Raw genomic sequence first — 25,724 nt, forward strand, 5'->3', positions numbered from 1 at the left:
CGGCTCCCAGCGTTGCCCCCCAGAGTCCTCCCCACTGGGGTCCCTATGCCCTCCCTCCCAGGGACCCCTAGCCCCTCACTCCTAGAGACCCAGGGTCCCCCCACTGGGGTCCCCAGTCCCTCCTCTCCAGAAACCCAGGGTTTCCCCACTGGGGCCTCCAGTCTCCCTCATGGGGCCCCTAGCCCCTCCTCCCAAGAGACCCAGGGTGCCCCCCCGGGGCCCCTAGTCTCCCCCCGCAGGGCCCCTTCCCCCCGAGAGACCCAGGCCCAGTGCTGGATGCATTTGCTAGGGCAGGGGGTGCTGGGAAGAGAGCCAGGCAGGATTCATCCCCTGGCAGCTCCTTGCGGAGCCCGACCGGGGTCCCCCATCGCGCTCGGAGCGGTACGGAGATGTAAGTCGTCTGGAGGAGCACTCCGCGGACTGATTTCACACCTGGAGCTCCTGACAGCCAGGTGGGTCCTTCTTCGCTCTCTGCCCCCAATCAACTGCGTTGTAGGTTTCTAAAACACAGCCAGACTTCTGCCTCCCCCCAGAGGTGGCTGCATGTCAACCCTGTCCATCTATAAACAGCTGTTGTACCTCACCCCATTGCACCTCAGCGCTAGGTAAGGGATCCCTGTATAAACAGTCTCCCCACCCCAGAGACAGTTGCATCTCAGCACCAATGAAGGGATCCCCATATAACCAGCTGCCCTGCCGCAGAGGTGGCCGCATCTCAGTGTCAGGAGAAGTATCCCTGCCACCCTCACCCAATTGTTGCTGCATCTCAGCACTGGTCAAGGGGTCCTTATTTCTCAAGCATCTCTGGATTTGTTTTTCAATTGAAACCTGCCTTCGAAGTGCAAGAGATTATTTGGGAAAACCACAGTCACCCTTGCTGTTTTCTTTGGAGGCGGAAAGACACCAAGGTGGACTTGATAAGGCAATTCGGGCCTGTTTATCCAGCTTGTTGCCTTCAGAAATGCAATGTGATGCACGGAGCGGGTATGCGCCGTTCCCATTTTATCTGTACGAAGGGAAAGGACTGAACGCTTCACACATTTGCAGTGTTACATCTCGCAGCCCCCACTTTGCAGGGGGGTGGAGTAGGCGTGGTGAAACACGCGAGCCCTGCTAATGAGCCTGGTTTAAGGGGATTCTTGCAAAAAGTGTGCCCGCTCCTTGTTTCACTCGCTTGCTGTCATTCTGGGCCTTAATCATTCAGATTTGGGATATCCTTCAGAGAAGGTTATTTGTTGGTCTTGATTTCTCCGGCTTGGCTGATTTTGTTGCGAGTTTTTCAGCTAAACTGTTTGCTTCAATAATGGAGAGACAAGCTGAGAGAGGTAATATTTTGTATTTCTTCTTCAGTTCTGGGGAAGCTCGAAAGCTCGTCTCTCTCCCCATCAGGAGTTGGTCCAATAAAAGATTTTACCTACCCCACCTTGTCTCGCTAATCTCCTGTGGCCAACACAGCTACAGCAACAACACCACAGGGGCATTGATGGTAGCACGGACTCCGGTCCCATCTGTGCTATTGCGTCCTGCTCTGGGCAAAAGCAGTGGATGCTTCTGGAGTCCAGAGAAGAAGAAGAACAACAACAAAAAGCAATTATTACAGTCAGTGACTGTTTAATTAATGCTCCATTTATAGCTTTGGGCCCGGTGTGCAGATTAGCTTTATGCAAGTACCTCAGTCCCCAGAGCAGTGGAAGGATCAAGCCTACGATCGGTGCCAGCCAGAGGGGTGCAGGGAAACTGAGGTAGGAATGTGTGTGAGAGAAAGAAAGATGACCCCAGTTTGTTCTGCCTGTGCCAGCCACCTCGGATGCGCTGTCTCCTCACCCATTTACACGTGTATCTGTCTCCCCACCCCCACGCGTCTGATTGAAATTCACTGCGAGGCTGCCACGGAGGAAGGAGCTAGTCCACCTCTCTAGGCAGTGTTCTTGTGAAAATGAGGCATTCTGGGGTGCGAGGGCAGACATGATTGAAACACACTGGGCTGGTGGCATGTTGGAGGGACATCCCTGATTGCTCACTGAAAGCGTGACTTTGCTGCAACCTGCACTCGTTCAGTCTAGTGGAGGACAGAACAAGAACCAGTGGCTGCGAGTTAAAGCCAGACATGTTCCAGTGAGAGACGAGGCACCAGTTTTTAACAGCGTGGGTGATTAACCATGGGACCAAACACCCCAGGGGGGCAGCAGGGGCGTCTCCATCTCTGGATGGCTTCCCATCCAGATTGAGCTTTTCTGAAAGATGCTTTAGTCCAGCACAAGTGACAGCTGAATCTGGGGTTAAGTGGGGGACGTTCTCGGCTGTGTGCTGTACGGGAGGTCAGGGTAGGTGTGATCTGATAGAGGAACTAATGCTGGCTGAGACAGATTTGGGAAGGAGACACACAGACACACACACACACAATTCATGAATTCGAAGGCCAGCAGGGACCAGGTCAGTCTACCATGCTGGATGGCACAGACCAGGGAACTGCTCGGAGTGAATCCCCTGGTGGAACTAGAGCAGAGCTTTGGAACGAACATCCCATCTGGATTTGAAAATGGTCGGTGACGGGAAACCCTCTGCAGCCCCTGGGAAGTTGTTCCCGTGGGTTGTCCCTCGCCCTGTTAAAAACATGCACCTCTTTTCTGCTCTGAATTTGGTCCGCTTGGCGGCCTCAGAAAGACGCCGGGTCCCAAAATCAGAGCGGTTGTGTTTCCAGTAGATTTTTCCGGGGGAGAGAAGGAAGTGCGGAAGGCTGAAGTATTCAAACGCTTGCCCTCAACCTGTCGCCCCTTTGCAGGCTGCCTCTGGGGGCTTCTTTTCTCTCTCTTTCTCTCTCCCGCTTTCATCGCTGATTACCATCAAAGCCAGCCTTCCATACAGCAGGGTCCTGGCTGGGGACAACGGTTGTGCTGAGTAGGCACATATGGAAATGAGGAGCGGGTTATAGGTAGGGGACAGGAGTGGGTGGGGCTCGGATGTCTCTTTGTTTAGGTGGCCTGAGTGAAAGGGTGGGGTGGGGGAACGCATTGCCTGGCTGAGTTACTAAACGCTTTCAGATCCTACCCTAGGAGTCTAGTCAGATTTCAGCTCCAGACTGGAGCCTGGAGCGCACGCTTTACCCCAGCACATGGGACTGGGCTCTGTACAGGGACGGGAGGCCAAACTGGATGATCTCATGGACCCGTCTGGCCTTAGGCTCTAGGAATCCCTGGAGCTGTCAGGGTCTTGGCTTCCCCCAGTGCCCGCTTCGTGAGTGCTGGGGTCCTGTACTCACGCAGTCAGCACAGGCCCGGGAGTGGGAGACTCAGCCCTCCAGCCCCGTCCCAGGGGCTAGGATTGCTCTCCCCTGGGAAAATCAAAGCCATAGCCAGGCCTGGGGCCCAAACGGGCTCCCACTGGGTCTAGCAGAAGTCTACCTCTTCCTGGCTTCCAGGTGCCTACGGGGAAAACCTGTCAATAGGAGCCGAAAGCGAGACAGTCACAAGTTAAAGTGACTCAGAGCTGCGCCAAGCAATGGCCACGTGAGCAGCTGGCCAGTGCTCCAAGGGGCAGGCTCCACCCCGACCTGCAGGGCTGGGGCTGCCTGAGCTGTGCTCCTCTTCTTAAAGCCCTGTTTGAACCCACAACAGCTCCTTAACCCTCTCCTGCCCAGTGGAGAAGATCCTGAGCTCAATAACTCTAGAGAAAACCCCGACATTCAGGGTGTCAAACTGCCCCCAACAGCATCTGTCACGGCGTCCCCGGGCGATGCTCTGGAACTGCTCCCTATGAAGCCAGGCAGGACTCTGGGGCAGTCTCCTCTCGGGGAGCAGCCTGTCTTCAGGACACACAGCTCACACGTTTTCCCCCTTCCTGGGTCTGACCTCGGAGCATTCAGCCTCCTCTGCCCCTCCGTGTGCTTCCCACAGTGAGTCCGCCCAGGTGGACTCCTGGGGAAGCCAGAGGGTCCTGCCCCCCAATTCCACAGTCAGACGTGACTCTCAGCCAACCAGTAACACAGAAGGTTTATTAGACGACAGGAACATGGTCTAACACAGAGCTTGTAGGTGCAGAGAACAGGACCCCTCAGCCGGGTCCATTTTTGAGCCAGACAACCACGTCTCCACTTCGCTCCATGTCCCCAGTCAGCCCCAAACTGAAACTCTCTCCAGCCCCTCCTCTCTGGGCTTTGTCCCTTTCCCGGGCCAGGAGGTCACCTGATTACTTTGTTCTCCAACCCCTTTAGCTCTCACCTTGCAGGGGGGAAGGGCCAGGCCATCAGGTGCCAGGAAACAGGGTGTCGGCCATTCTCTGTGTCCAGACCCCTGCACACATCTGCCCTCTAGGACTCTGCAATGATCATACACCCTTCTCCCACCCCCTAAATACTTAAGAACGGCACAAGGGAAACTGAGGCACCCCCACACTATTCAGAGGAAACATTAAGAACAGTCCCACTTTGTCACATCTCTCCCCCTCTTCGAGACCGAACTGAGTGATTAGCACTCAGGGAGTAGCACTGTATGTAAGGGAGCAGTATGACTGCTCAGAGCTCCGGTACGAAACTGCAGAAAAACCTGAGTGTCTCTGGATTAAGTTTAGAAGTGTGAGCAACAAGGGTGATGTCGTGGTGCGAGTCTGCTATAGACCACCGGACCAGGGGGTCGAGGTGGACGAGGCTTTCTTCCTAGCTACTAGATCGCACGCCCTGGTTCTCATGGGTGACTTTAATTTTCCTGATATCTGCTGGGAGAGCAATACAGTGGTGCACAGACAATCCAGGAAGTTTTTGGAAAGCGTAGGGGACAATTTCCTGGTGCAAGTGCTAGAGGAGCCAACTGGGGGGGAGCTTTTCTTGACCTGCTGCTCACAAACCGGGAAGAATTAGTGGGGGAAGCAAAAGTGGATGGGAATCTGGGAGGCAGTGACCATGAGTTGGTTGAGTTCAGGATCCTGACACAGGGAAGGAAGGTAAGCAGCAGGATACGGATCCTGGACTTCAGGAAAGCAGACTTCGACTCCCTCAGGGAATGGATGGGTAGGATCCCCTGGGGGACTAACATGAAGGGGAAAGGAGTCCAGGAGAGCTGGCTGTATTTCAAGGAATCCCTGTTGAGGTTACAGGGACAAACCATCCTGATGTGTCGAAAGAATAGTAAATATGGCAGGCAACCAGCTTGGCTTAACGGTGAAATCCTAGCGGATCTTAAACATAAAAAAGAAACTTACAAGAAGTGGAAGGTTGGACATATGACCAGGGAAGAGTATAAAAATATTGCTCGGGCATGTAGGAATGAAATCAGGAGGGCCAAATCACACCTGGAGCTGCAGCTAGCAAGAGATGTCAAGAGTAACAAGAAGGGTTTCTTCAGGTATGTTGGCAACAAGAAGAAAGCCAAGGAAAGTGTGGGCCCCTTAATGAATGATGGAGGCAACCTAGTGACAGAGGATGTGGAAAAAGCTAATGTACTCAATGCTTTTTTTGCCTCTGTCTTCACAGACAAGGTCAGCTCCCAGACTGCTGCGCTGGGCATCACAACATGGGGAATAGATGGCCAGCCCTCTGTGGAGAAAGAGGTGGTTAGGGACTATTTAGAAAAGCTGGATGTACACAAGTCCATGGGGCCGGACGAGTTGCATCCGAGAGTGCTAAAGGAATTGGCGGCTGTGATTGCAGAGCCATTGGCCATTATCTTTGAAAACTCGTGGCGAACGGGGGAAGTCCCAGATGACTGGAAAAAGGCTAATGTAGTTAAAAAAGGGAAGAAGGAGGATCCTGGGAACTACAGGCCAGTCAGCCTCACCTCAGTCCCCAGAAAAATCATGGAGCAGGTCCTCAAGGAATCAATTCTGAAGCTCTTAGAGGAGAGGAAAGTGATCGGGAACAGTCAGCATGGATTCACCAAGGGAAGGTCATGCCTGACTAATCTAATCGCCTTCTATGATGAGATTACTGGTTCTGTGGATGAAGGGAAAGCAGTGGATGTATTGTTTCTTGACTTTAGCAAAGCTTTTGACACGGTCTCCCACAGTATTCTTGTCAGCAAGTTAAAGAAGTATGGGCTGGATGAATGCACTATAAGGTGGGTAGAAAGTTGGCTAGATCGTCGGGCTCCACGGGTAGTGATCAATGGCTCCACATCTAGTTGGCAGCCGGTGTCAAGTGGAGTGCCCCAGGGGTTGGTCCTGGGGCCGGTTTTGTTCAATATCTTCATAAATGATCTGGAGGATGGTGTGGACTGCACTCTCAGCAAATTTGCGGACGATACTAAACTGGGAGGAGTGGTAGATACGCTGGAGGGGAGGGATAGGATACAGAGGGACCTAGACAAATTGGAGGATTGGGCCGAAAGAAATCTGATGAGGTTCAATAAGGATAAGTGCAGGGTCCTGCACTTAGGACGGAAGAACCCAATGCACAGCTACGGACTAGGGACCGAATGGCTAGGCAGCAGTTCTGCGGAAAAGGACCTAGGGGTGACAGTGGACGAGAAGCTGGATATGAGTCAGCAGTGTACCCTTGTTGCCAAGAAGGCCAATGGCATTTTGGGATGTATAAGTAGGGGCATAGCGAGTAGATTGAGGGATGTGATCGTCCCACTCTATTCGACATTGGTGAGGCCTCATCTGGAGTACTGTGTCCAGTTTTGGGCCCCACACTACAAGAAGGATGTGGATAAATTGGAGAGAGTCCAGCGAAGAGCAACAAAAATGATTAGGGGTCTGGAACACATGACTTATGAGGAGAGGCTGAGGGAACTGGGATTGTTTAGTCTGCAGAAGAGAAGAATGAGGGGGGATTTGATAGCTGCTTTCAACTACCTGAGAGGTGGTTCCAGAGAGGATGGTTCTAGACTATTCTCAGTGGTAGAAGAGGACAGGACAAGGAGTAATGGTCTCAAGTTGCAGTGGGGGAGGTTTAGGTTGGATATTAGGAAAAACTTTTTCACTAGGAGGGTGGTGAAACACTGGAATGCGTTGCCTAGGGAGGTGGTGGAATCTCCTTCCTTAGAAGTTTTTAAGGTCAGGCTTGACAAAGCCCTGGCTGGGATGATTTAATTGGGGATTGGTCCTGCTTTGAGCAGGGCGTTGGACTAGATGACTTCCTGAGGTCCCTTCCAACCCTGATATTCTATGATTCTATGAGTGGGGTCACTTTAGCCGGTGACCTGGGGAAGTTCGAAGCCACCAGCGTTCCCATGGATGCCCCAGCATCTCTCCCGTTCCTTGGTGGGAGTTACAACAGGTCCTTCCAGTTTCACGCCCTCCCTTAGGTCGGGGGTGGTCGATGGCACTCGCAAGCTGCATGTGGGAAGGTTTATGTGGCCTGTGCCCTTTTGCCAGCCCAAACCCCCCGGGGGTCAAACTGGGATCGGGTCTTCTCCCAGCGCTCCAGTCTGGAGGGCTGCAATTCAGGCTCTCTTGGTTAAGAGCCCCCATCTTGACCTGGGCCACATACTGTTCACTTACAGAACTAGCATGGAGACATTCCTTTCTCAACAACCTTGTCTCCCCAACAAGCTGGCCAAACACAGCCACTTGGTTATAGGACTGTTTAACTTTCTTAACAGCTTTCACTCCATCTGAGACCTTCTCAAAGCTATCCACGCTGGATCTTTCAACAGGAAAGTCAGTGGATCCATTCACAACAGAAAATTTCTGGCCATTAGGAACTGAAACTTTCTTGATTAAATTACTTTCACACCCTTCAGTTGCAGTAAACTGCTTGCAAAGACTCCATGAGGATTCCTTTCCCTAGGGCTTTTCTATGCAACAATTCACCCTTCACAGAAATTCTGCCCTTACCCTCTTTACCTAGGGCTTGCTCTAGAGGAACACTTTCCTGAGCAACAACAGGCTCTTTCTGAGTCTCACTTACATCCAGAATCACCTCTGGCCCATCAGGCGGATTCCTACACCATCCCCTTTCAGGCAAACTTACAGACTTCCGAGATAAAAGGTCAGAAGCATTCTCCTTCCCTTTGCCACACACAAGTTCAGGAATCTTTTCCTTCTTGCTACAGGTTTCCACACCCTCAGTAGGTAACACGATCAAATCACCTTTCTGCTCTCCTTGTGCCCTGGCTAGGATCTCACCCTGATTAGACAGAATTGCTACACCCTTTCCCAGCCACACACTAGCAACAGGCAAAATACAAGCGCCAGAATTGTCTGGACTCTGGGATTTTGCTAGGACACTAACTGGATGCGACTTAGTTACAGGGCCATTCTCCCAAGCAGACACAAACTTAGGACCCTTCCCTTCCTGGGCTTTAGCTGAATCCAGAACCAACTCTGAGACAACTGCACTATTCTCAACCATCATAGGCTGAAAGGCCCCTTCTGTCTGCTCCACAGACAAAGAAGAGCCGGACACACTTTCTCCTTGACCAGACACACAGCTTGGGATCTCATTCCCCTTGTCCCAGCACACAAGGCTGTTCGCAGACAACTGCTTGGAGATCAGGGTAGCTCCCTCCATAGGCAGATCAATACCCCTGACAGACACAGGCATGTTTCCTTCACTGTCACAGTTCTCCCCCCAGGTAACAGGTAAGGTCCAGGGACACTCATCTTCCACTCTCCTCGCCTTCCCACCCTGCTGACTATCCTGGTCTATCCTGCTGACTAGACACAGCCATCAGCTCACAAGGCTGCCTAGGCTCATCCAAACTTTCCTTACCAAGCACCTTGCCACTCCCAACAGATAACCTTCCCTGCCTGTCTCCCCCCAGACTCAGCTGGGGTCTCAGCTCTCACTGTGCTCAGCGCTGCCCTTGCTGTCCCAATGGGGGCAGGCAGCGAGCTCGCTGCTTTCCTCACAGCATCAGAGCCAGTGGGAGTCCCCTCTCTGGTGTGCAGTGGGGCGGGGAGCATCTCTCTGTCCCACCCAGCCCCAGGGGTCTGGTTACAGGCAGGCAGGTAGCCCAAGCCTAGCAGCTCCTCCCCCACTGCCAGCCATGTCATCTGCATTTTCACTGACCATTTCCCTCTCCGCCAATTGGTTCCCTGGATTCAAATTCAAACCCTTGGCGGTTACAGGAGCAGGGCCTGGATCCTGTCCCAAAGAGACAGAGTTACTCCCCAACAGGGTCTCACAGCTGATATCCTCGAGAACCCCAACGACCAGCCAGCCCCACTCCTCCTGGGTCTGCACAGGGATCTGGGCCATAGGCAGGGCGAGGGGCTTCGTCCCTGGGACCCTCACCCAGCTCACCCAGCCCCTCAGCATCTGAGGCTGCACCACCAGGGGCCTGACACCAGTTCTCTCTGTCCCAGGATCTCGCCACCCCAGGAATGTCTCCCCATTGACCATCCCCTTCCGCTCCCACTGGGGGTCTGAGGGGCCTGGCCCCAGGAGACTCCACACAGACATATAGGCTGGGACCAGGAGTGGGAGCCTGTCCACCTCCCCACCCATTGGGCTGATGGAGTCTGTGGCCTTGGGACCCAGCAAGGGAGCTAGACACCGAGGCTTTTCCGCAGGGTCCCCCTGGTTCAAATCTCCAGCCTGCTCAAAGGCAGTGAGGTGGGCATCCACACACCCCCCCTCCTTAACTAGGGGCAGCAATTTAGTCTCGAGGTTCCCTGCGGAACTGGCCCCCCGAGGTCTATCCCCACTCACCCCTGGGAGGTCCTCTAGGCCTCTCCGCCCCACCACCGCCAGTTCATGCTGCTGTTGCTTCTGCAGCTCTTTCTCGGGCTCTCGCTGTCTCTCACAGTCCTCTTGCTCTCTCAGACTCAGCTCCAATCCCATCTGTCTCCGATCCCCCGATGGGGAACCCGATCGTGAAGACCCTCGTCTGGTCGGGGACAGGAGTCTTGGGGATGCCTGGCTCCCACTCCAGCTGCTCCCAGATCCTGCTATAGCCCCAGTTGGGGTCAGGAATCTGCTCCTTAGAGCGATCATCCTCCTCCAGCTGCACGATTAACTCTGCTTTGGTGAACTTTCCAATGCTCAACCCTCTCTTTCTGCACAGGGTTACAATGTCCTTCTTAAGGAGATGGTGACAGGCCATCACTCCGCTCTTCCCAAGTTGTTGTGGACTCTCAGGCCCGTGTGCTCTCAGCTCCCCACGGTTTCCAGGGAGAACCCCTAGTGTGCCAGCCCTTCTCGAGGTCACCCCCTCTTTGTCAGGGTCGAGCTGCAGACTCCTCCGCCCTGGGACCGCTCGCTGCAATCCCCAGGGGAACACTGTTACTGCAAAAGTCCATCTCTCTCCCAGGGCCGAGCCGCAGGCTTCTCCGCCCCTGAGACTGCTCACCGCAGTCCCCAGGGGGACCCCATTACTGCACAGTCCTTCTCGCTGGTCACACACTCCCAGGGGTTAACTGCCCCCCGAAACCGCTCCTCTCCGAGCCTTCTGCATGCCTTGTCCTCGTCAATCCCCCTTCATTTTACTGCTCCCCCGTCACTTACTGCAGGAAGCGCCATCCATGGGGTGCAGTACATCCCACCGCTGCCACCGGTTGTCACGGAGTCCCCGGGCGATGCTCTGGAACTGCTCCCTACGAAGCCAGTCAGGACTCTGGGGAAGTCTCCTTTTTGAGAGCAGACTGTCTGCAGGACACACAGCTCCCCCGGCTTCCCCCTTCCTGGGTCTGACCTTGGAGCATTCAGCCTCCTCTGCCCCTCCGTGCGCTTCCCCCAGTGAGTCCGCTCAGGCGGGGTCCTGGGGCAGCCAGAGGGTCCTGCCCCCCAACTCCGCAGTCAGATGTGACTCTCACCCAGCCAGTAAAACAGAAGGTTTATTAGACGACAGGAACATGGTCTAACACAGAGCTTGTAGGTGCAGAGAACCGGACCCCTCAGCTGGGTCCATTTTGGGGGCAGTGAGCCAGACAACCCCGTCTGCCCTTCACTCCATGTCCCAGCCAGCCCCAAACTGAAACTCCCTCCAGCCCCCCCCCCCCGCCGGGCTTTGTCCCTTTCTTGGGCCAGGAGGTCACCTGATTCCTTTGTTCTCCAACCCTTTAGCTCTCATCTTGCAGGGGGGAAGGCCCCGTGGCCAGGAAACAGGGTGTTGGCCATTCTCTGTGTCCAGACCCCTGCACATACCTGCCCTCTAGGGCTCTGAAATGATCATACACCCTTCTCCCACCCCCTAGAGACTTAAGAACTGCACAGGGGAAACTGAGGCACCCCCACACTATTCAGAGGAAACATTAAGAACAGTCCCGCTTCGTCACATCGGATCCCATTGAGACACTGAGAGGGTCGTTGTTAGACTTCAGAGTCAGTGGACCATTGAGATGGCTGGGGTCTCTCTGGGCCGGTAGGAGGGGAAAGATGCTTTAAGCCCCTTACACGCCACTTCCCATGTTTCCCTGTGGGAAACAGGAAATTTCCGCTCCCCTTGCAGAGTGCAGGCGTTACTGTGTCAGTCACCCTGGGGGCAGCTCCCTCCTCCCATACAGATGGGCTCAGGCTCTCTGCACATTCAGGCAGCATCACTTTGTCAGTTACCCTCGGGACAGCTCCACATGCGATTGGCTCAACTTCTTTTTTAACTGGAAGCCCAAATCCCAGCTGGGCTCGGGGTTCTGCCCGTCAGCCTCCCAGCCTTGAATGAAAGAAATGCCATTCTGTGGACAGAGAGGGTAGTTAGCTGCTTTCTCTTTTAATAGTGCACAGAATCACTTTACAAAAGAAATACGCCTGCCCCCAAAATAAATAATCCTAAATACAGAGGCAATTCAACACTTGGAATCTTGGTTTTTGGCAACACACGTGTGTGTTTGTTTTTTCAGTGACCCTACTTTAAATCCATTGTCATTGTCCTTTGTTCTACAGCCTCAGGAGCTCCCTCGGCAGAGACCACGCCCCAGCATAGTGGCAAAGCAACTTGCCTAGGCTAGCTGGAAAGAAGGGTAATCCTTCACTTGTCTCTGGATCCCAAAGCACTGTAGGGACAGACGTCAGGCCTTGCCAGTGCTGCGGTGCGGCGAGAGGGGAAACGGAGGCACCAAGAGGTGAAGCGACCTGCTGGGAGTTGCACAGTGAAGCAGGGGTGGAGCTGGGTTAGAACCAAGGAGTCCTGAGTCCCCATCTCAATTGCTGTAACCACCAGACCATGCTCACTCCCAGAGCTGGGGGCAAAACCCAGGAATCCTAACTCCTAGCACCCCACTGATCTAACCACTAGTTATCACTTCCCTCCCAGAGCTAGGGATAGAACCCAGGAGTCCGGAGTATGAAACCCACCTCCCTTGCTCCAGAAATGCAAAGAGAAACCAAGAAGTCACCTCTTCATAATGCTGCCAGCGTAACAATGTACATTGGCTTTTGTTTGTATGGCTGCCTACATGTGGCAAGATAAGGCTGGAGTGATGGAATCCCTCCATCTAATGTCGGATGTAACACTTGTGTGTGAGGCGGGGGATTATGGTAGCACGAATCCTCGCCTTGTCCTTCGGGATAGGAATGGAGTGAGGGCAGACACAAGGCCCCGAGGCACCTGCGCTGGGCACCCACAGGAAGCACGATTTTCGTTCGGTGGGAAATTTGGTCATTCTGAAATCCCTTTTCCTTCCAGATCAGAATGAAAACCAAGACTTTCTAATTTCCCTGCTAAGTGAAGCTTGGGGAAATCATTTCATTATGATAAAACGGGAATGTTTGTTTCAATTTTGACTTTTGATTTTTTCATATTACGATTTACACTCCAGAACAATAAAACATCTCTATAATTACAATTTAGAGAATCGAAGATGAAAACATTTAATTTCAACCTGACTGTTTCAGAGTTAACACCATTTATAAAATAATTATGATGCTGTTATTTATGCTGTATTTGTAATTAGTCTAAAATTGAAAAAAGCCAGAACGTATCGTAAATAATAATAGTATTTTAGAATTAAAATTGATAGTTCAATCTAAAATTGAAAAAGATCAGATTGAAACCATTTTTATTTAAGATTCGATCATAAATTACATGTAGGCTTGGGAGAATTCCATTTTTATTTGTTAATAATTTTGACAGATAATGTGTTTTTTTAGGCATTTTTATATATTATTGGTTTAAATGTTCGCAACTACACAAAATTATGGATTATTTTTTCAATGTTTATTGCTGTAAATTTTCACGGTTGTGAGAAATTATGGAGGATAAGATAATGGGGGGGTCAGACAATAATTAATGACAGTAGCGGTTGAGATTCAAAAAGTTAAAGCTTTATAACTGTTAAAACATAAATTGTCAACATCACGTGAAAATATACAAAGTAAATACCTTCTAACTTGAATAAATTCTCAAGTAGCATTTTTCTCACTTTGTCTATCTGTAAATTTTGACTATCATAGATGGAAATATTTTTTCATTGGCTTGTTTGTGTCTGGTGAAATCGATGTTGACCAACATTTACCAATAAATATCGAATCCTTATTTATAATACCTATTATAATCTGAAATAAGAAAACATTTTGTTTGACTTTGGCCTTTTTGTTTAAATATTATAATTTATAGTATATTATAAATAGCATTATATATAATTATATGAGCTAAAAATTAGATTGAAATAAGTTTATAATTATCTGACATACTGTACAGTTGTTATATGTAAACACAAAAAGTCAAAATTGAAACAGTGTTCGTATTTTAGCTACAAAATTTTTTAAAATGTTAGATTATATTATTCTAGTTACTAATATCATCTAAATTTTTAAAAATCTGTCTAGCTAAAGTAGAAACATTGATTTCAAGTTTATTTTGACAGATGACGATCACGTGTAATCTAAGCTGAAATAAAACAATTGGAATTGAAAACTCCAAGGGTTGCATTACCTGGCCTCACCCAAACACCGGAAAGGAAATGTCATCCAACCACACACCTGCTCGTGGGAAGTACAGCATTTTTGGATGGAAAAACCAGTCCCTCGGGCAACCGCTGAGCAGGTCCTCCTGGAAGGGGCATGGAGCAGGGATTGCGGATTCTCTCTGAAGCACAGCCCCGGGGCTAGATTTTTTGATGCCTACCTGCTCTTCTAGGAAACGAGGTGAGTGCTCTGGTGTGTGGAGAGGTGGCTGTTTGTGCATTTCATGTGTGTTAGCAGCTCACACTCCAACCCCTAGGCTCCGCCCCAGGCTCAGCTGACTGCTAGCACGTGTTCCGCGTTCGGAGCCGCCCATGAGTTCAGAACACCACCTCCTAGTAAAGATGTGGCCAGAGTGTGAAGTGTGTCATGGGCTGGGAGGATCAGTGGGGCCAGCCTCCATGTCCTGCTCTCTGCGTGTGTCAAAGCGAAGCCGCGTGCTCCTGTCTGATAGTGGGGCTAGCGAAGAGTGCTGCCCTGTGTGCTGAACGGGCAGAGAGTGGGAGATCTGACCATGTGGGCCTTGCATCCACAGTGGCATGGCTGAGGCCTGTCCAGGGGAAGTTGAGGCACAGAGCAGTGAAAGTGGCTTGCTTGAGGTCACACAGTCCGCCACGGGCAAAGCTGGGCACAGAACCCAGGAGTCCTGGCTCCCAGCCCCCCCGGCTGTAATCCACTAGACCCCACTCCCCTCCCAGAGCCAGGGAGAGAACCCAGGAGTCCTGGCTCCCAGCCCCCCCTGCTGTAACCACTACCCAACCATCCACTACAGAGCAGTGAATCAAGGTGCATTTAAAATAACCCTCTACTTTACATCTATTCCTCCGATCCTGGAGTTTCAACTTCTCCTTTGAAACCTCGTCCGGAAGAGAGATAAACCCCGTTCTAAACTGGCCCCTGACCAACCCAGAACTAAAACCGGACCACCACCCCCGGAGCGAATCGTTTGCCTTTGAAATAGATTGGGGCAGAAAGGAAGCATTCCGGCTGGAACGGAAAACCCTGCTTTATGCTTTATTTGTCTATATAAATTACCCGTCCCCCCCCCCCGAGCCCCGCCCCAGCATAAATATTTTGCAAAGCATTTTCATCATCTCATTACACTTGAGAGAGCCCCCCCCATCCCGGCAGGTTACTTAAATATATCAAGGGGGCGGCAGAACCCAGGCATCCTGGCGGTAGTCCATCCCTCCGCCCCGCAGCAGTTGGGGTCTGGAGAGCGCGCCAGCATCCCAAGTCGGTCCAGCCGTGTGTCTAAAAACGTTAACGGGACTTGGCGGCTGAGGAGGACTGTACCCACTGTGGGGCCAAAGGGGAGGCGTTGGGGGGTCAGTGGGGCAGAGGGTGGGGATCAGTAACCCCGCCGGAGAGCTTTGATTTTTCCCCCCGACCCCAACCATCAAACCTGGTCACCCCAGTCTTGTCCCTCTTCCCCTTACGATGACGGAAAGGCAGCGGTGTGGGTGCGCCTGGCACCGGTAACACCTGATTGTGACCCCCACCCCAGATCCAGTCCAGGGGCAGCAGAAAGGGGGCGATGGTCCATCACCGCTGGGTGTCCCTCCCACTTCACCTCTGATCCAGGCCTCGCTCGCAGTCCAGCATCCCCAGCTTGGCCAACCGGCTCTTTCCAGCTGAGGGCACCGCGGGGTCTCCCCCCCAGGAGAGCGGACAGGTCAACAGCCAGCAATTCACCCCCTCTGCTGTCCCCGGCCGGCCCAAGGCAGTGCAGTGGGGGCGTGGCAGGTCCACGCTGGCCGTGCCCCCGGCGTCATATGGCCGTGTCCCACAGCACCGCATGCTGGCGCCGGCAGGGCGGCGTGCCGCCCTTGCGGCTGTCCGTGGTGCGGCGCCAGCTGGGGAGGATGGGCATACTCTCCTGCTTGCACAGGCTGCGCTCGGGCCGGCGCCGGGCTTTGATCTCCTTGCAGACGCAGCGCTTCCGCTCGATGACCTCCAGCAGCTTCCCGTCCCGCTCCTGGGCACCTGGCGCCACCCCGGGCAGGGGCAGGGGCAGGGGTGGCAGGCCCTGCCCGCCGGAGGAGAGAGTGAGACGGGCCGCAAAGTGCGCCCCGAGCCCCCGCTCGCCTCACGCCCAACGAGGGGGTGGGATCTCCGCAGCCCCCCCCACCTAACCCACAGCCCCCGCTCTCCTAGCCCGGGGCTCCCCCAGCGACCCCCCCCCACCTAACCCACAGCCCCCGCTCTCCTAGCCCGGGGCTCCCCCAGCGACCCCCCCCCACCTAACCCACAGCCCCCGCTCTCCTAGCCCGGGGCTCCTCCAGCGACCCCGCCCCCACCTAACCCACAGCCCCCGCTCTCCTAGCCCGGGGCTCCCCCAGCGACCCCCCCCCACCTAACCCACAGCCCCCGCTCTCCTAGCCCGGGGCTCCCCCAGCGACCCCCCCTACCTAACCCACAGCCCCCGCTGCCCTAGCCCGGGGCTCCCCCAGCGACCCCCCCCACCTAACCCACAGCCCCCGCTCTCCTAGCCGGGGACTCCCCGCAGCTCCTCCAGTGACCCACAGCCCCTGCTAGCCCACTCCTGGGCTCCCCCCAACTCTGCCGGTGCCCCTCACTCCTGACGCGCAGCCCCCTGCTAGCCCAGCCCTGCACCTGCCCCCAGCCCTTCTGGTGCTCCTCACTCCCGACCTGCAGCCCCCTGCTAGCCCAGGCCTTGCCTCTCTTTGCCCCCCAACCTCTCCCCCTGGGTGCTGGATACCTTACCAGGCTGGCTGCGTCTTTGGGGTGACTGCACAGCCTTTGCGTGTGAATCATGGTGTGTCGCACCCCAGAGGTGGAAGCTGACCGGCCCAGGCGGTAACCCCCGGTGAGGTCTGGAGAGTGGGAAGCCAGAAGTGAGATGGGTCACCCTGCCCCGCCCCCCATGGCACAGCACCCACCACTGAGCCCCCGGCCAGCCCCCCACCTCCCTGCAGCACAGAATCCCGTGTCACCACATTGGGATTCACTCTGAGCCAGAGGCGAGCGCTGGCTCCCACTCCCTTCCCAGCAGAGCTCACCTCCCCAAGTCCTTGCCCAATCCCCCGCCCTGGGGCAGCCGCCCTGTCCCCCTTCCCTCACGGCGGCCGGGGGTACCTCCGTTGCGGTGGCAGGCAGGGAAGGTCTGACATGGCACAGGCAGCCCCGTTCGGCAGCCCGGCATCTTGGGCACTATCCCCTCGGGTCCCGGGGCCCGGACGGGGATCCCCGACAGCGAGGTCCCTACCAGGGCTTTCAAGTCCCTGTCCGGCTTCAGCTGCACCTCGCCACTGCCGTTCCAGACCTGGGCGCCCTCCGCGGGCTCTGCCAGGGCAAAGGACAGGGTCAGAGGGGAACGTGTTCGAATCCTCCATCCCCTGAGCCAGCCAGTCCCTGCCCTGGGGCCGGGTGGGAGCCAGCGCCCCCCAGAGGCGACAGGCCCTGTGCCCCATTCCCCGCCCCCCTGAGCCAGCTAGTCCCTGCCCTGGGGCCAGGTGGGAGCTGGAGCCCCCCAGAGGGGACAGGCCCCTGCCCCATCTCCGCCCCCCTGAGCCAGCCAGTCCCTGTCCTGGGGCTTGGGGGGAGCCGGCGCCCCCCAGAGGGGACAGGCCACATGCCCCATTTCCCAACCCCTTGAGCCAGCCAGTCCCCACCTTGGGGCCGGCGCTCCCTAGAGGGGACAGGCCCCATGCCCCATCCCCAATACTCACTCTCTGGCTCTTTGCCTTTCCGGTTGCTGTAGAGTCCCTTCCTCTGCAGCGCCCAACCCACGCCCAGCATCTCCTCGTCGGCGCCAGCCACCACATGGGAGCAGGCCATGCTGGCGAATGCCCCGCGGTCCTGCAGCTGGAACTTCATCACGGGCGGCACGGCCTTGGCCCCGGCTCCTTTGACGCTCTCGTAGGCCGGCGGGCGCTTCATACCCCCGCAGGGGGCTGGGTAAGTCCACAGCATGCCCAGGGGCGGCTCAGGGCGCGGGGCTGGCTTGCCGGCGGGCACGGTGGCTGGCCGAGCACACAGCATCCCGTGCAGCACCGAGATCTCCTTCTCCGTCTTCTGCTCGGCCGGCAGCCCCGCGTGGGTGGTGACTTTGACGGCCGAGTACACCATGGTGTAGGACACGGCCGGCTTGTCCTTGGCCAGCTGGGGCACGGGCAGCATAGAGGGCAGCGGCTTGGCCGGGGGGCAGATCATGCTGTGGGAACTGGGCAGCTCCTTCTCCGCCTTCTGCTGCCCAGTGGGCTGTGGGGGCAGGGGAGTGGAGTGGCTGCGGGCGCGGCCGGAGGGCACTAGGGCTTGGTGCCCTGGTGGATGGGCTGCAGCCGGCGCTTCCTTGGCGTGGCAGGGCACAGGGAGTTTGGAGGAGGCCTCCTGGCTGCTCGCTTTGTAGCCCTTGTGCCCCGTGCCCTGGGGGAAGGCCAGCAGGGGTGGGCGGTGCTGGAGCAGGTTGGGAAAAGGCGGGGGGATGTCGCAGGGGGAGGTCTTGCCCTTGTCCGCCTTAGCCTGGCGCGGGCGGGGGGAGACGGGCATGCCGTTGGCCTCCTCAGGCAGGGGGTACTTCATCTCCTCGTAGATTGCCTCGCTCTCGTCAGAGTCCTCCTCCCCTGCTGGGAGCGGCGGCGGCTGGGGTGCCCCGGTGCCCCGGAAAATGTCCCCCACCATCTCGATATAGACAGGCTCCTCATCCTCGGGGTCCGAGCCCTTGGCGTGGCCGTGGGAGAACGCCCGGCTAAACCGTGGCGGTGCCCCCCCACCCATGGGGGTGACTAGGGGGCGGCTGGAGTAGGTCTCGTCGAAGGAGACAGAGAGCTGGGTGTTGGGGCTCCGCTTAGGCTTCTGGGGGGGCACCTTGCGCCCCAACTCCCGGCTCTCGGAGCATGACTTCTGGGGCCCTGGGAGAGGGAGAAGGTAGAGCTCAGACGCAACCACCTCTGGGGCGGGGCGGGGCAGCTGGTTACACAGGGATCCCTCGCCTGGCTCTGAGATGCGGCCACCTCTGGGGTGAGGCACAGTGGCTGTGTAATGCCTTTCACAGCAGCACTGCCCCACTGTTTAGGACTGGACAGGAATGCTGGGTTTGACTGAGGCTGTGGTGGGGGGTTGAAGAAAGTTGGCCAATCGCTGGAGCGGAGGTTCGGCCCGGACGCCGGGGTTCCCAGCCCAGCTCCGAGGAAGAGAGCCCCTGGCCTGTGCTCCTATGTCAATTAACAATAAGCAGCACAGCGCCCTCTAGGAACATGCCAGGGCATCTGGGCTGGCTCTGCCTACCAGGGGAGGGTGACTCCTACTGAGCCCCCACCCTGCTCCCTGCAGCATAGCGCCCCCTAATGGCACACAGGAGGATGCCCCCTTACCCCCCCAGCTCCACCAGTCCAAAGGCCTCACCGGTTTTCTTGCCGCCGGCCGGCTCTGCCACCCGCCCCTCGCCTGCCATGCTGAGCTTGGTGCTGGGGTGGCGCTTGGGCTTGGCCGGGGGCTTCCTGGCACTGGTGGCCCCCTCGCCGTTCTCCACACTGCCCACCGAGTGGCAGGAGAGGGAGCGGGGCGCCATGCCGCTAGCGCAGGGGTGGGGCGCGTGCTCCTGCGAGGCAGGCATGGTCATGAAGCCCATCCGGAAGTGGCGGCGGAAGGAGGCCACGTCCCGGATCTTCCCCGCTCCTGGGTCCTTGGTGGAGCTGTGGGGACAGAAAGAGCAGGAGGTGAGGGGGTGCAGGACACCTGGGTCCTAGCGGTGGCTACTGATAGTTGCAACAAGGTGGGTAGAACCGCATTTGCAAGACCATTGCAGGTGCCGTGTATACCAGTAGTTGCAACAATGTGGTATGGCCGGGCAGTAAACAGTGATTGCAACTAGGGGTGTCTATGCAGTGGTGGATTAGTTTTGGGGGGCCCCTCCCCATCCCTTCCACTGGCAATCCCGCTGCCTGCCCCCACAGGACTCCTGCTGGGGAAATGGGGTAGGGGTGTGGGGTTTTGCCCTGGCATGCCAGCCAGGGAGCGGGGTTGGGGCATGGGGGCTTGTCCTGACTGGGGCACTCTCGGCGGGGTGCCCATCTTTCTGGGGGCCCCAGGCATGGGCCCTGTGGGCCCAGTTGCTAATCCACCACCATGTCTATGGACTCCAGCTGGATTCTTGTGCCCCTCCCAGCATGCATTACATCTATCCAACACTGTTGCAACTGCTGTTCTAGCCTGCACCCGAAATGCCTCGCTGCTGCGGCTGAATCTGGGCCACGTTATTGCATGACGTTGAACCGCTTCAGGCCTTGTTCTGCCATGCACTGGAACCTCATTGTGACAGCAACTGGTCTCCATCCGATGCCCAGCACCCTGGGGAGGGGTCCCTGTGTAACCAGCCGCCCCGCCCCAGAGGTGGCCGCATCTCAGCACCGGGCAAAGGGTCCCTGTGTCACCAGCTGCCCCACCCTAGAGGTGGCCGCATCTCAGCACCAGGCGAGGGGTCCCTGTGTCACCAGCCGCCCCGCCTCAGAGGTGGCTCCATCTCAGCACCAGGCGAGGGGTCCCCTTCCCTCCCAGAGCCAGGGAGAGAACCCAGGAGTCCTGGCTCCCAGCCCCCCTGCTATAACCCACCAGCCCCCACTCCCCTCCCCCATAGAACCCAGGAGTCCTGAACCCCACGTACCCCTTTTTTGGCTCCTCGTCCTTGTGCTGTCTCCACTCCAGCTTGCTCTTGCGGTAGAGCAGATTCATGTCGCCGTGGGGTGGCCAGCGGGTCTGGCTCAGCGCCCCATAGGCCAGGCTGCCCCGCTCCTCGATGAACTGCAGGAAGGCGGAGATCAGGGCCTCCTGGGGGCTAGTGGTCATCTTCCCTTGGCCCAGGTCCAGGGGGGCATGGGGGGAGCCCACCAGGGGGCGCTAATGGGGGGCAGAGACAGTGTTAGAGGGGGAGTGCACACTATGAGGAGGGCTGGGAGGTAGTGGTGAGGCGTGGGAGCCAGGACTCCTGGGTTCTTTCCCCACCCATACACGGGCAAGCCAGACCCACACCTCTGATTCCACCGGACTCCTGGGTTCTATCCTCCCCATACCCACTGATCAGAACCCCCCAGACTCCTGGGTTCTATCCCCCCCCAACACCCGCAGGCCAGAACCCCCCGGACTCCTGGGTTCTATCCCACCCCCCAACACCTGCAGGCCAGAACCCCCCGGACTCCTGGGTTCTATCCCCCGCTTACACCCACACGCCTGAACCCCGCTCTGAACCATCCAGACTGCTGGGGCTGGGCCATACCTGAGGCACCTTGGCGGGCGGCGAGTGTGTTGGATTTGGGGGTGATGTGGAGGGCGGCGGGATTGGGGGCGTCTGGATGAATGGCGGGGCAGGGATGGCAGAACGTGACGGGGAGCAGAGAGGGGAGACCCACAGTTGCCCCCCAGGGCACCTGGGACGTGGCTCCTGCTCAGCCCGGGGGCGAGTTAGCCAGGGGGGCAGGAGAGGGGGGCGGGGGGCATGTCTGGTCCCGAGGCTCCAGTTGGGGTGGTGGGAGTCCCCGGTGCCCCCTGCTTGCCGGTGCTGATGGGGGTCCCCCGGCGCTGCTCCGGGCTGAGCTCAGGGGGGTCTCCGGTCCATGCTCTGTGCTGGGCGCTGCCCCAGCGGATCGGGGGGTCTTCTACGGGCCTGGCAGAGAGAGGGGGGGTCACAGGGGCCTGGGATTCCCTCTGCTGGCCCCCAATATCCCATCACCATCCCGCAGCCCCCAACAAACACCCCATGCCCCTCAGTCGCACCCAGGGCGTGCCCCGCAGCCCCCAACAAACACCCCATGCCCCTCAGTCGCACCCAGGGCGTGCCCCACAGCCCCCAACAAACACCCCATGCCCCTCAGTGACTCCCAGCACCCCATCGTGTGTCCCACAGCCGCCAACAAACACCCCATGCCCCTCAGTGACTCCCAGCACCCCATCGTGTGTCCCACAGCCCCCAACAAACACCCCATGCCCCTCAGTGACCCCCCAGCGCCCTATTGCGTGCCCCACGGCCCCCAACAAACACCCCATGCCCCTCAGTCGCACCCAGGGCGTGCCCCGCAGCCCCCAACAAACACCCCATGCCCCTCAGTCGCACCCAGGGCGTGCCCCGCAGCCCCCAACAAACACCCCATGCCCCTCAGTCGCACCCAGGGCGTGCCCCACAGCCCCCAACAAACACCCCATGCCCCTCAGTGACTCCCAGCACCCCATCGTGTGTCCCACAGCCCCCAACAAACACCCCATGCCCCTCAGTGACCCCCCAGCGCCCTATTGCGTGCCCCACGGCCCCCAACAAACACCCCATGCCCCTCAGTAACCCCCATCACGTGCCCCACAGCCCCCAACAAACACCCCATGCCCCTCAGTGACCCCCCAGCGCCCTATTGCGTGCCCCACGGCCCCCAACAAACACCCCATGCCCCTCAGTCGCACCCAGGGCGTGCCCCGCAGCCCCCAACAAACACCCCATGCCCCTCAGTCGCACCCAGGGCGTGCCCCGCAGCCCCCAACAAACACCCCATGCCCCTCAGTCGCACCCAGGGCGTGCCCCACAGCCCCCAACAAACACCCCATGCCCCTCAGTGACTCCCAGCACCCCATCGTGTGTCCCACAGCCCCCAACAAACACCCCATGCCCCTCAGTGACCCCCCAGCGCCCTATTGCGTGCCCCACGGCCCCCAACAAACACCCCATGCCCCTCAGTAACCCCCATCACGTGCCCCACAGCCCCCAACAAACACCCCATGCCCCTCGGTGACCCCCCAGCACCCTATTGTGTGCCCCACGGCCCCCAACAAACACCCCATGCCCCTCAGTGACCCCCCAGCACTCCATTGCATGACCCACAGCCCTGCCCTCAGCCTCGTGATCATGGCTGGAGCCCCCTGATGGAGCCTGGGGGGAGACTTAGATTCTCTTGGATCTCCCCCAAGGAGGGGCTACCAGGGGGGATCCGGGCTGCCTCCCACCCCCCAGTGCTCACCCCCAGCCCCACATCTCCCCCTCCCTCCCCTTTCCAATCTCCCCCTCCCCACACATTCCAATTGATCCCTTCCCAACCCCCACATCCACCACCCCACCCCTCCCAGGCCGCATCCATCCCAAACATCCCTCTGTCCTCACCTCCGAACCCCTCCCTGCATCCCTCCATCCATCCTTACCTCCCTGTCCCCTTCCCAGCCCCCCACAGCCATCCCTTCCCAGCCCCCACATCCCTCCCCTCCCAGCCCCCATATCCACCCATCCCTCCCCTCGCAGCCCCCCACATCCGGCCCCCGAGGCCCCCCTTCCCAGCCCCATCCACCCATCCCTCCTCTCCGAGCCCCTCACATCCATCCTTCCCCTCCCAGCCCCCCATCCAGCCCCCGAGGCTCCCCTTCCCAGCCCCATCCCTCCTTTCCCAACCCCCCACATCCTTCCAGCCCCCCACATCCACCCATCCCTCCCCTCCCAGCCCCCCACATCCAGCCCCCGAGGCTCCCCTTCCCAGCACCCCACATCCACCCATCCCTCCCTCCTCACCCCCCCCCCCCGGGTCCCGCCCGCCCCCGGTACCTGCCCGGCCCGGCTCCCCCGGCTCCGCTCGCCCCATCCCGCTGCCGCTGACGCAGCGTCCAAGACACGCGGCGCCTCCCCCCGAGCCGAGCCGAGCAGCCGGGGATGGAGAAACCTGGGGGGGGATGGACGGGAGAAAGACCGGGGCGGAGGGAGACAGCGGCGCCCCTCACATCCAGCCCCCCTCCCCTGCCCTGCGCTGCCGGTGCCCCTCACTCCCGATCGCAGCCCCTGCTAGCCCAGCCCTGCCCCTCCCAGCTCTGCCGGTGCCCCTCACTCCCGACCCGCAGCCCCCCACCCCCGCCGCTGCCCCTCAGTCTTCCCCACCCCCATGGGCTGCTGGCTGAGAACTGTATTTGACCCCCTCCCAGCGATCTCCTGAGCCTGTAAAGTGCCCGGGAGGGGCGGTGGGGGGGGGGGGGGAATCATGTGTCCTTAGTGCCTGGAACATGGAAAGTGCATTTCCCGACCCATGGGCTGAGCAGGGCTGGAGCCAGCAGCTGATGCCACTGTCAGAGTTGATGCATCACCCAGCACTGGGTGCAGATGCGGCCACCTCTGGGGCAGGGCGGCTGGTGACACAGGGACCCCTCGCCCGGCGCTGAGATGCGGCCACCTCTGGGGCAGCGCGGCTGGTGACACAGGGACCCTCGCCCGGCGCAGAGATGCGGCCACCTCTGGGGCGGTGCAGCGGGTGACACAGGGACCCCTCGCCCGGCGCTGAGAGGCAGCCACCTCTGGGGTGGGGCGGCTGGTGACACAGGGACCCCTCTCCTGATGCTGAGATGCGGCCACCTCTGGGGTGGGGCGGCTGGTGACACAGGGACCCCTCTCCTGACGCTGAGATGCGGCCACCTTTGGGGTGGGGCGGCTGGTGACACAGGGACCCCTCTCCTGACGCTGAGATGCGGCCGCCTCTGGGGCGGGGCTGCTGGTGACACAGGGACCCCTCTCCCGACGCTGAGATGCAGCCACCTCTGGGGCGGGGCTGCTGGTGACACAGGGACCCCTCTCCCGACGCTGAGATGCAGCCACCTCTGGGGTGGGGCGGCTGGTGACACAGGGACCCCTCTCCTGACGCTGAGATGCAGCCACTTCTGGGGCGGGGTGGCTGGTTATATAGCTCAATGCCTGAGCACCCCATGCCAGTCTCTCCCCATCCCCATTACCTCTGCTGGGGCTTGAGTGTCAGCCATGGGGCCACCCAGCTTTTATTCCCGGGAGGGAATTTCTGAAGGGGGTGGAGCGAGCTGCTCAAAAGCCCCTCCCTTCTCCGGCCTGGCAGCTGCTGGCATGGTGGGTAGGTGCCTCCAGTCTGTGCCCCCCCCATGGAGTGCAGGATGGACCCCTCCGCTATCTGCCTGCCCCGCCCCACACAGCCCCCCAGTACTCGCTGTTCCTCTGCCCGTCCCGCCCCCCACAGTCCCCTGTCTCAGGCTGAGAATTCCCATTTCCCAGTGCCCCCCCCACGAGCCATCAATCTGGGGATTCCTGAGCCCGGCCGCAGGGGCTGAGCTGGGGTGTCCCCTTGAGTTTGTTAGATGAGGTCTGTCCGCACAGGGCACCCAAGTCTGCCTGGGACACCCGAGCGAAAGGCTGCTCCAGCCACCGCTGGCCCCTAGGGGGCGCCTGTCTGCGGTGCGGCATGGAGCTGGTTCGAGCCAATGAGGGAGGGGGTGCGTGAGAGAGAGATGTGCTGCCCCCTGGTGGCATGTGTGTGCGCACCAACCCCTGCTGGTGCCCTCGGGTTACCCCCTCACAAACCAGCCTCTTTACCCCCAGGACAACCGTGGCTGCCGTAAAATCTGTCCCCCCGGAACAGATGGGTCCGGAGCACTGGATAATTAGGCACGAGAGTAATCAAGTCATTGCCTAATGATCTTACTTTTGGTTTGGGTCACTGCGGCGGGGAAGGGGTTAACGGGGCGGGGTGGGGGGCTGCAGCAGGGAAGGGGTTAGGGGGTGGGGGCGGGGGGCGCCATGGCAGGGAAGGGGTTAATAGGGCAGTGGGGGGCCACGGCGGGAAAAGGGTTAATGGGGTGGGGAAGGGATTAAAGGGGCGGAGTGGGGCACTATGGCGGGGAAGGGGTTAATGGGGCAGGGGTGGGGGTGCCATGGCAGGGGTGGGGGGTTGCGGTAGGGAATGGGTTAATGGGGTGGGGAAGGGGTGAATGCGGTGGGGGGCAGGGGCACCGTGTTGGGGAGAGTTAATGGGGTAGGGTGAGGGCACGGCGGGGAAGGGGTTAACGGGAAGGGGGTGGACGTGGCGAGGCGGGGCAGGGGTTAAAAGGGTGGGGTGGGGACACCGCGGCAGGGAAGGGGTTAACGGGGTGGGGGGCACAGCGGGGAAGGGGTTAACGGGGTGGGGTGGGCGCGCAGGGGGGAAGAGGTTAATGGGAAGGGGGTGGGGGCCGCGGC

The 25,724-nt window shown here is 58.4% G+C and overlaps 1 protein-coding gene and 1 long non-coding RNA gene across 7 annotated transcripts; one reads left to right on the forward strand and one right to left on the reverse strand.

Annotated features, from left to right (window-relative positions):
- Positions 1–17,620, forward strand: LOC311514068. Its single transcript, XR_014709816.1, has 3 exons — positions 1–452; positions 13,681–13,960; positions 17,502–17,620. It is a non-coding gene; the product is annotated as an uncharacterized lncRNA (long non-coding RNA).
- NYAP1 (neuronal tyrosine phosphorylated phosphoinositide-3-kinase adaptor 1) lies at positions 14,843–23,916 on the reverse strand. Of its 6 annotated transcripts, none has more exons than XM_084616384.1 (8): positions 23,634–23,916; positions 21,012–21,398; positions 20,403–20,635; positions 19,145–19,434; positions 17,470–18,651; positions 16,877–17,083; positions 16,505–16,614; positions 14,843–15,806 (listed from the first exon to the last, which is right to left on the reverse strand). In XM_084616384.1, exons 3-8 carry the CDS (start codon positions 20,582–20,584, stop codon positions 15,549–15,551), a joined length of 2,229 nt encoding a protein of 742 aa, XP_084472510.1. In that variant the 5' UTR covers positions 20,585–20,635; positions 21,012–21,398; positions 23,634–23,916; the 3' UTR covers positions 14,843–15,548. The 6 variants fall into 6 exon arrangements, with proteins under 6 accessions (XP_084472510.1, XP_084472508.1, XP_084472507.1 ...); XM_084616382.1 differs by lacking the exon at positions 23,634–23,916 and adding an exon at positions 23,307–23,490 and having other exon boundaries at positions 21,289–21,398; XM_084616381.1 differs by lacking the exon at positions 23,634–23,916 and adding an exon at positions 23,307–23,490.
- Positions 23,917–25,724: the final 1,808 nt, after the last annotated feature.

Source organism: Lepidochelys olivacea (genome assembly GCF_965140295.1).
Source record: "Lepidochelys olivacea isolate rLepOli2 genome assembly, chromosome: 28".
NCBI lineage: Eukaryota > Metazoa > Chordata > Testudines > Cheloniidae > Lepidochelys > Lepidochelys olivacea.

Excerpts from the sequence above, each read along its gene's own strand:
- NYAP1 (XM_084616384.1), bottom strand. The coding sequence starts at position 20,584 with ATGACCACTAGCCCCCAGGAGGCCCTGATCTCCGCCTTCCTGCAGTTC. Across the intron at positions 18,652-19,144 it reads GGCCGGCGGCAAGAAAACCG|GGCCCCAGAAGTCATGCTCC; the intron begins GTGAGGCCTTTG and ends TCCCTCTCCCAG. Across the intron at positions 17,084-17,469 it reads GAAAGGCAAAGAGCCAGAGA|AGCCCGCGGAGGGCGCCCAG; the intron begins GTGAGTATTGGG and ends TTGCCCTGGCAG.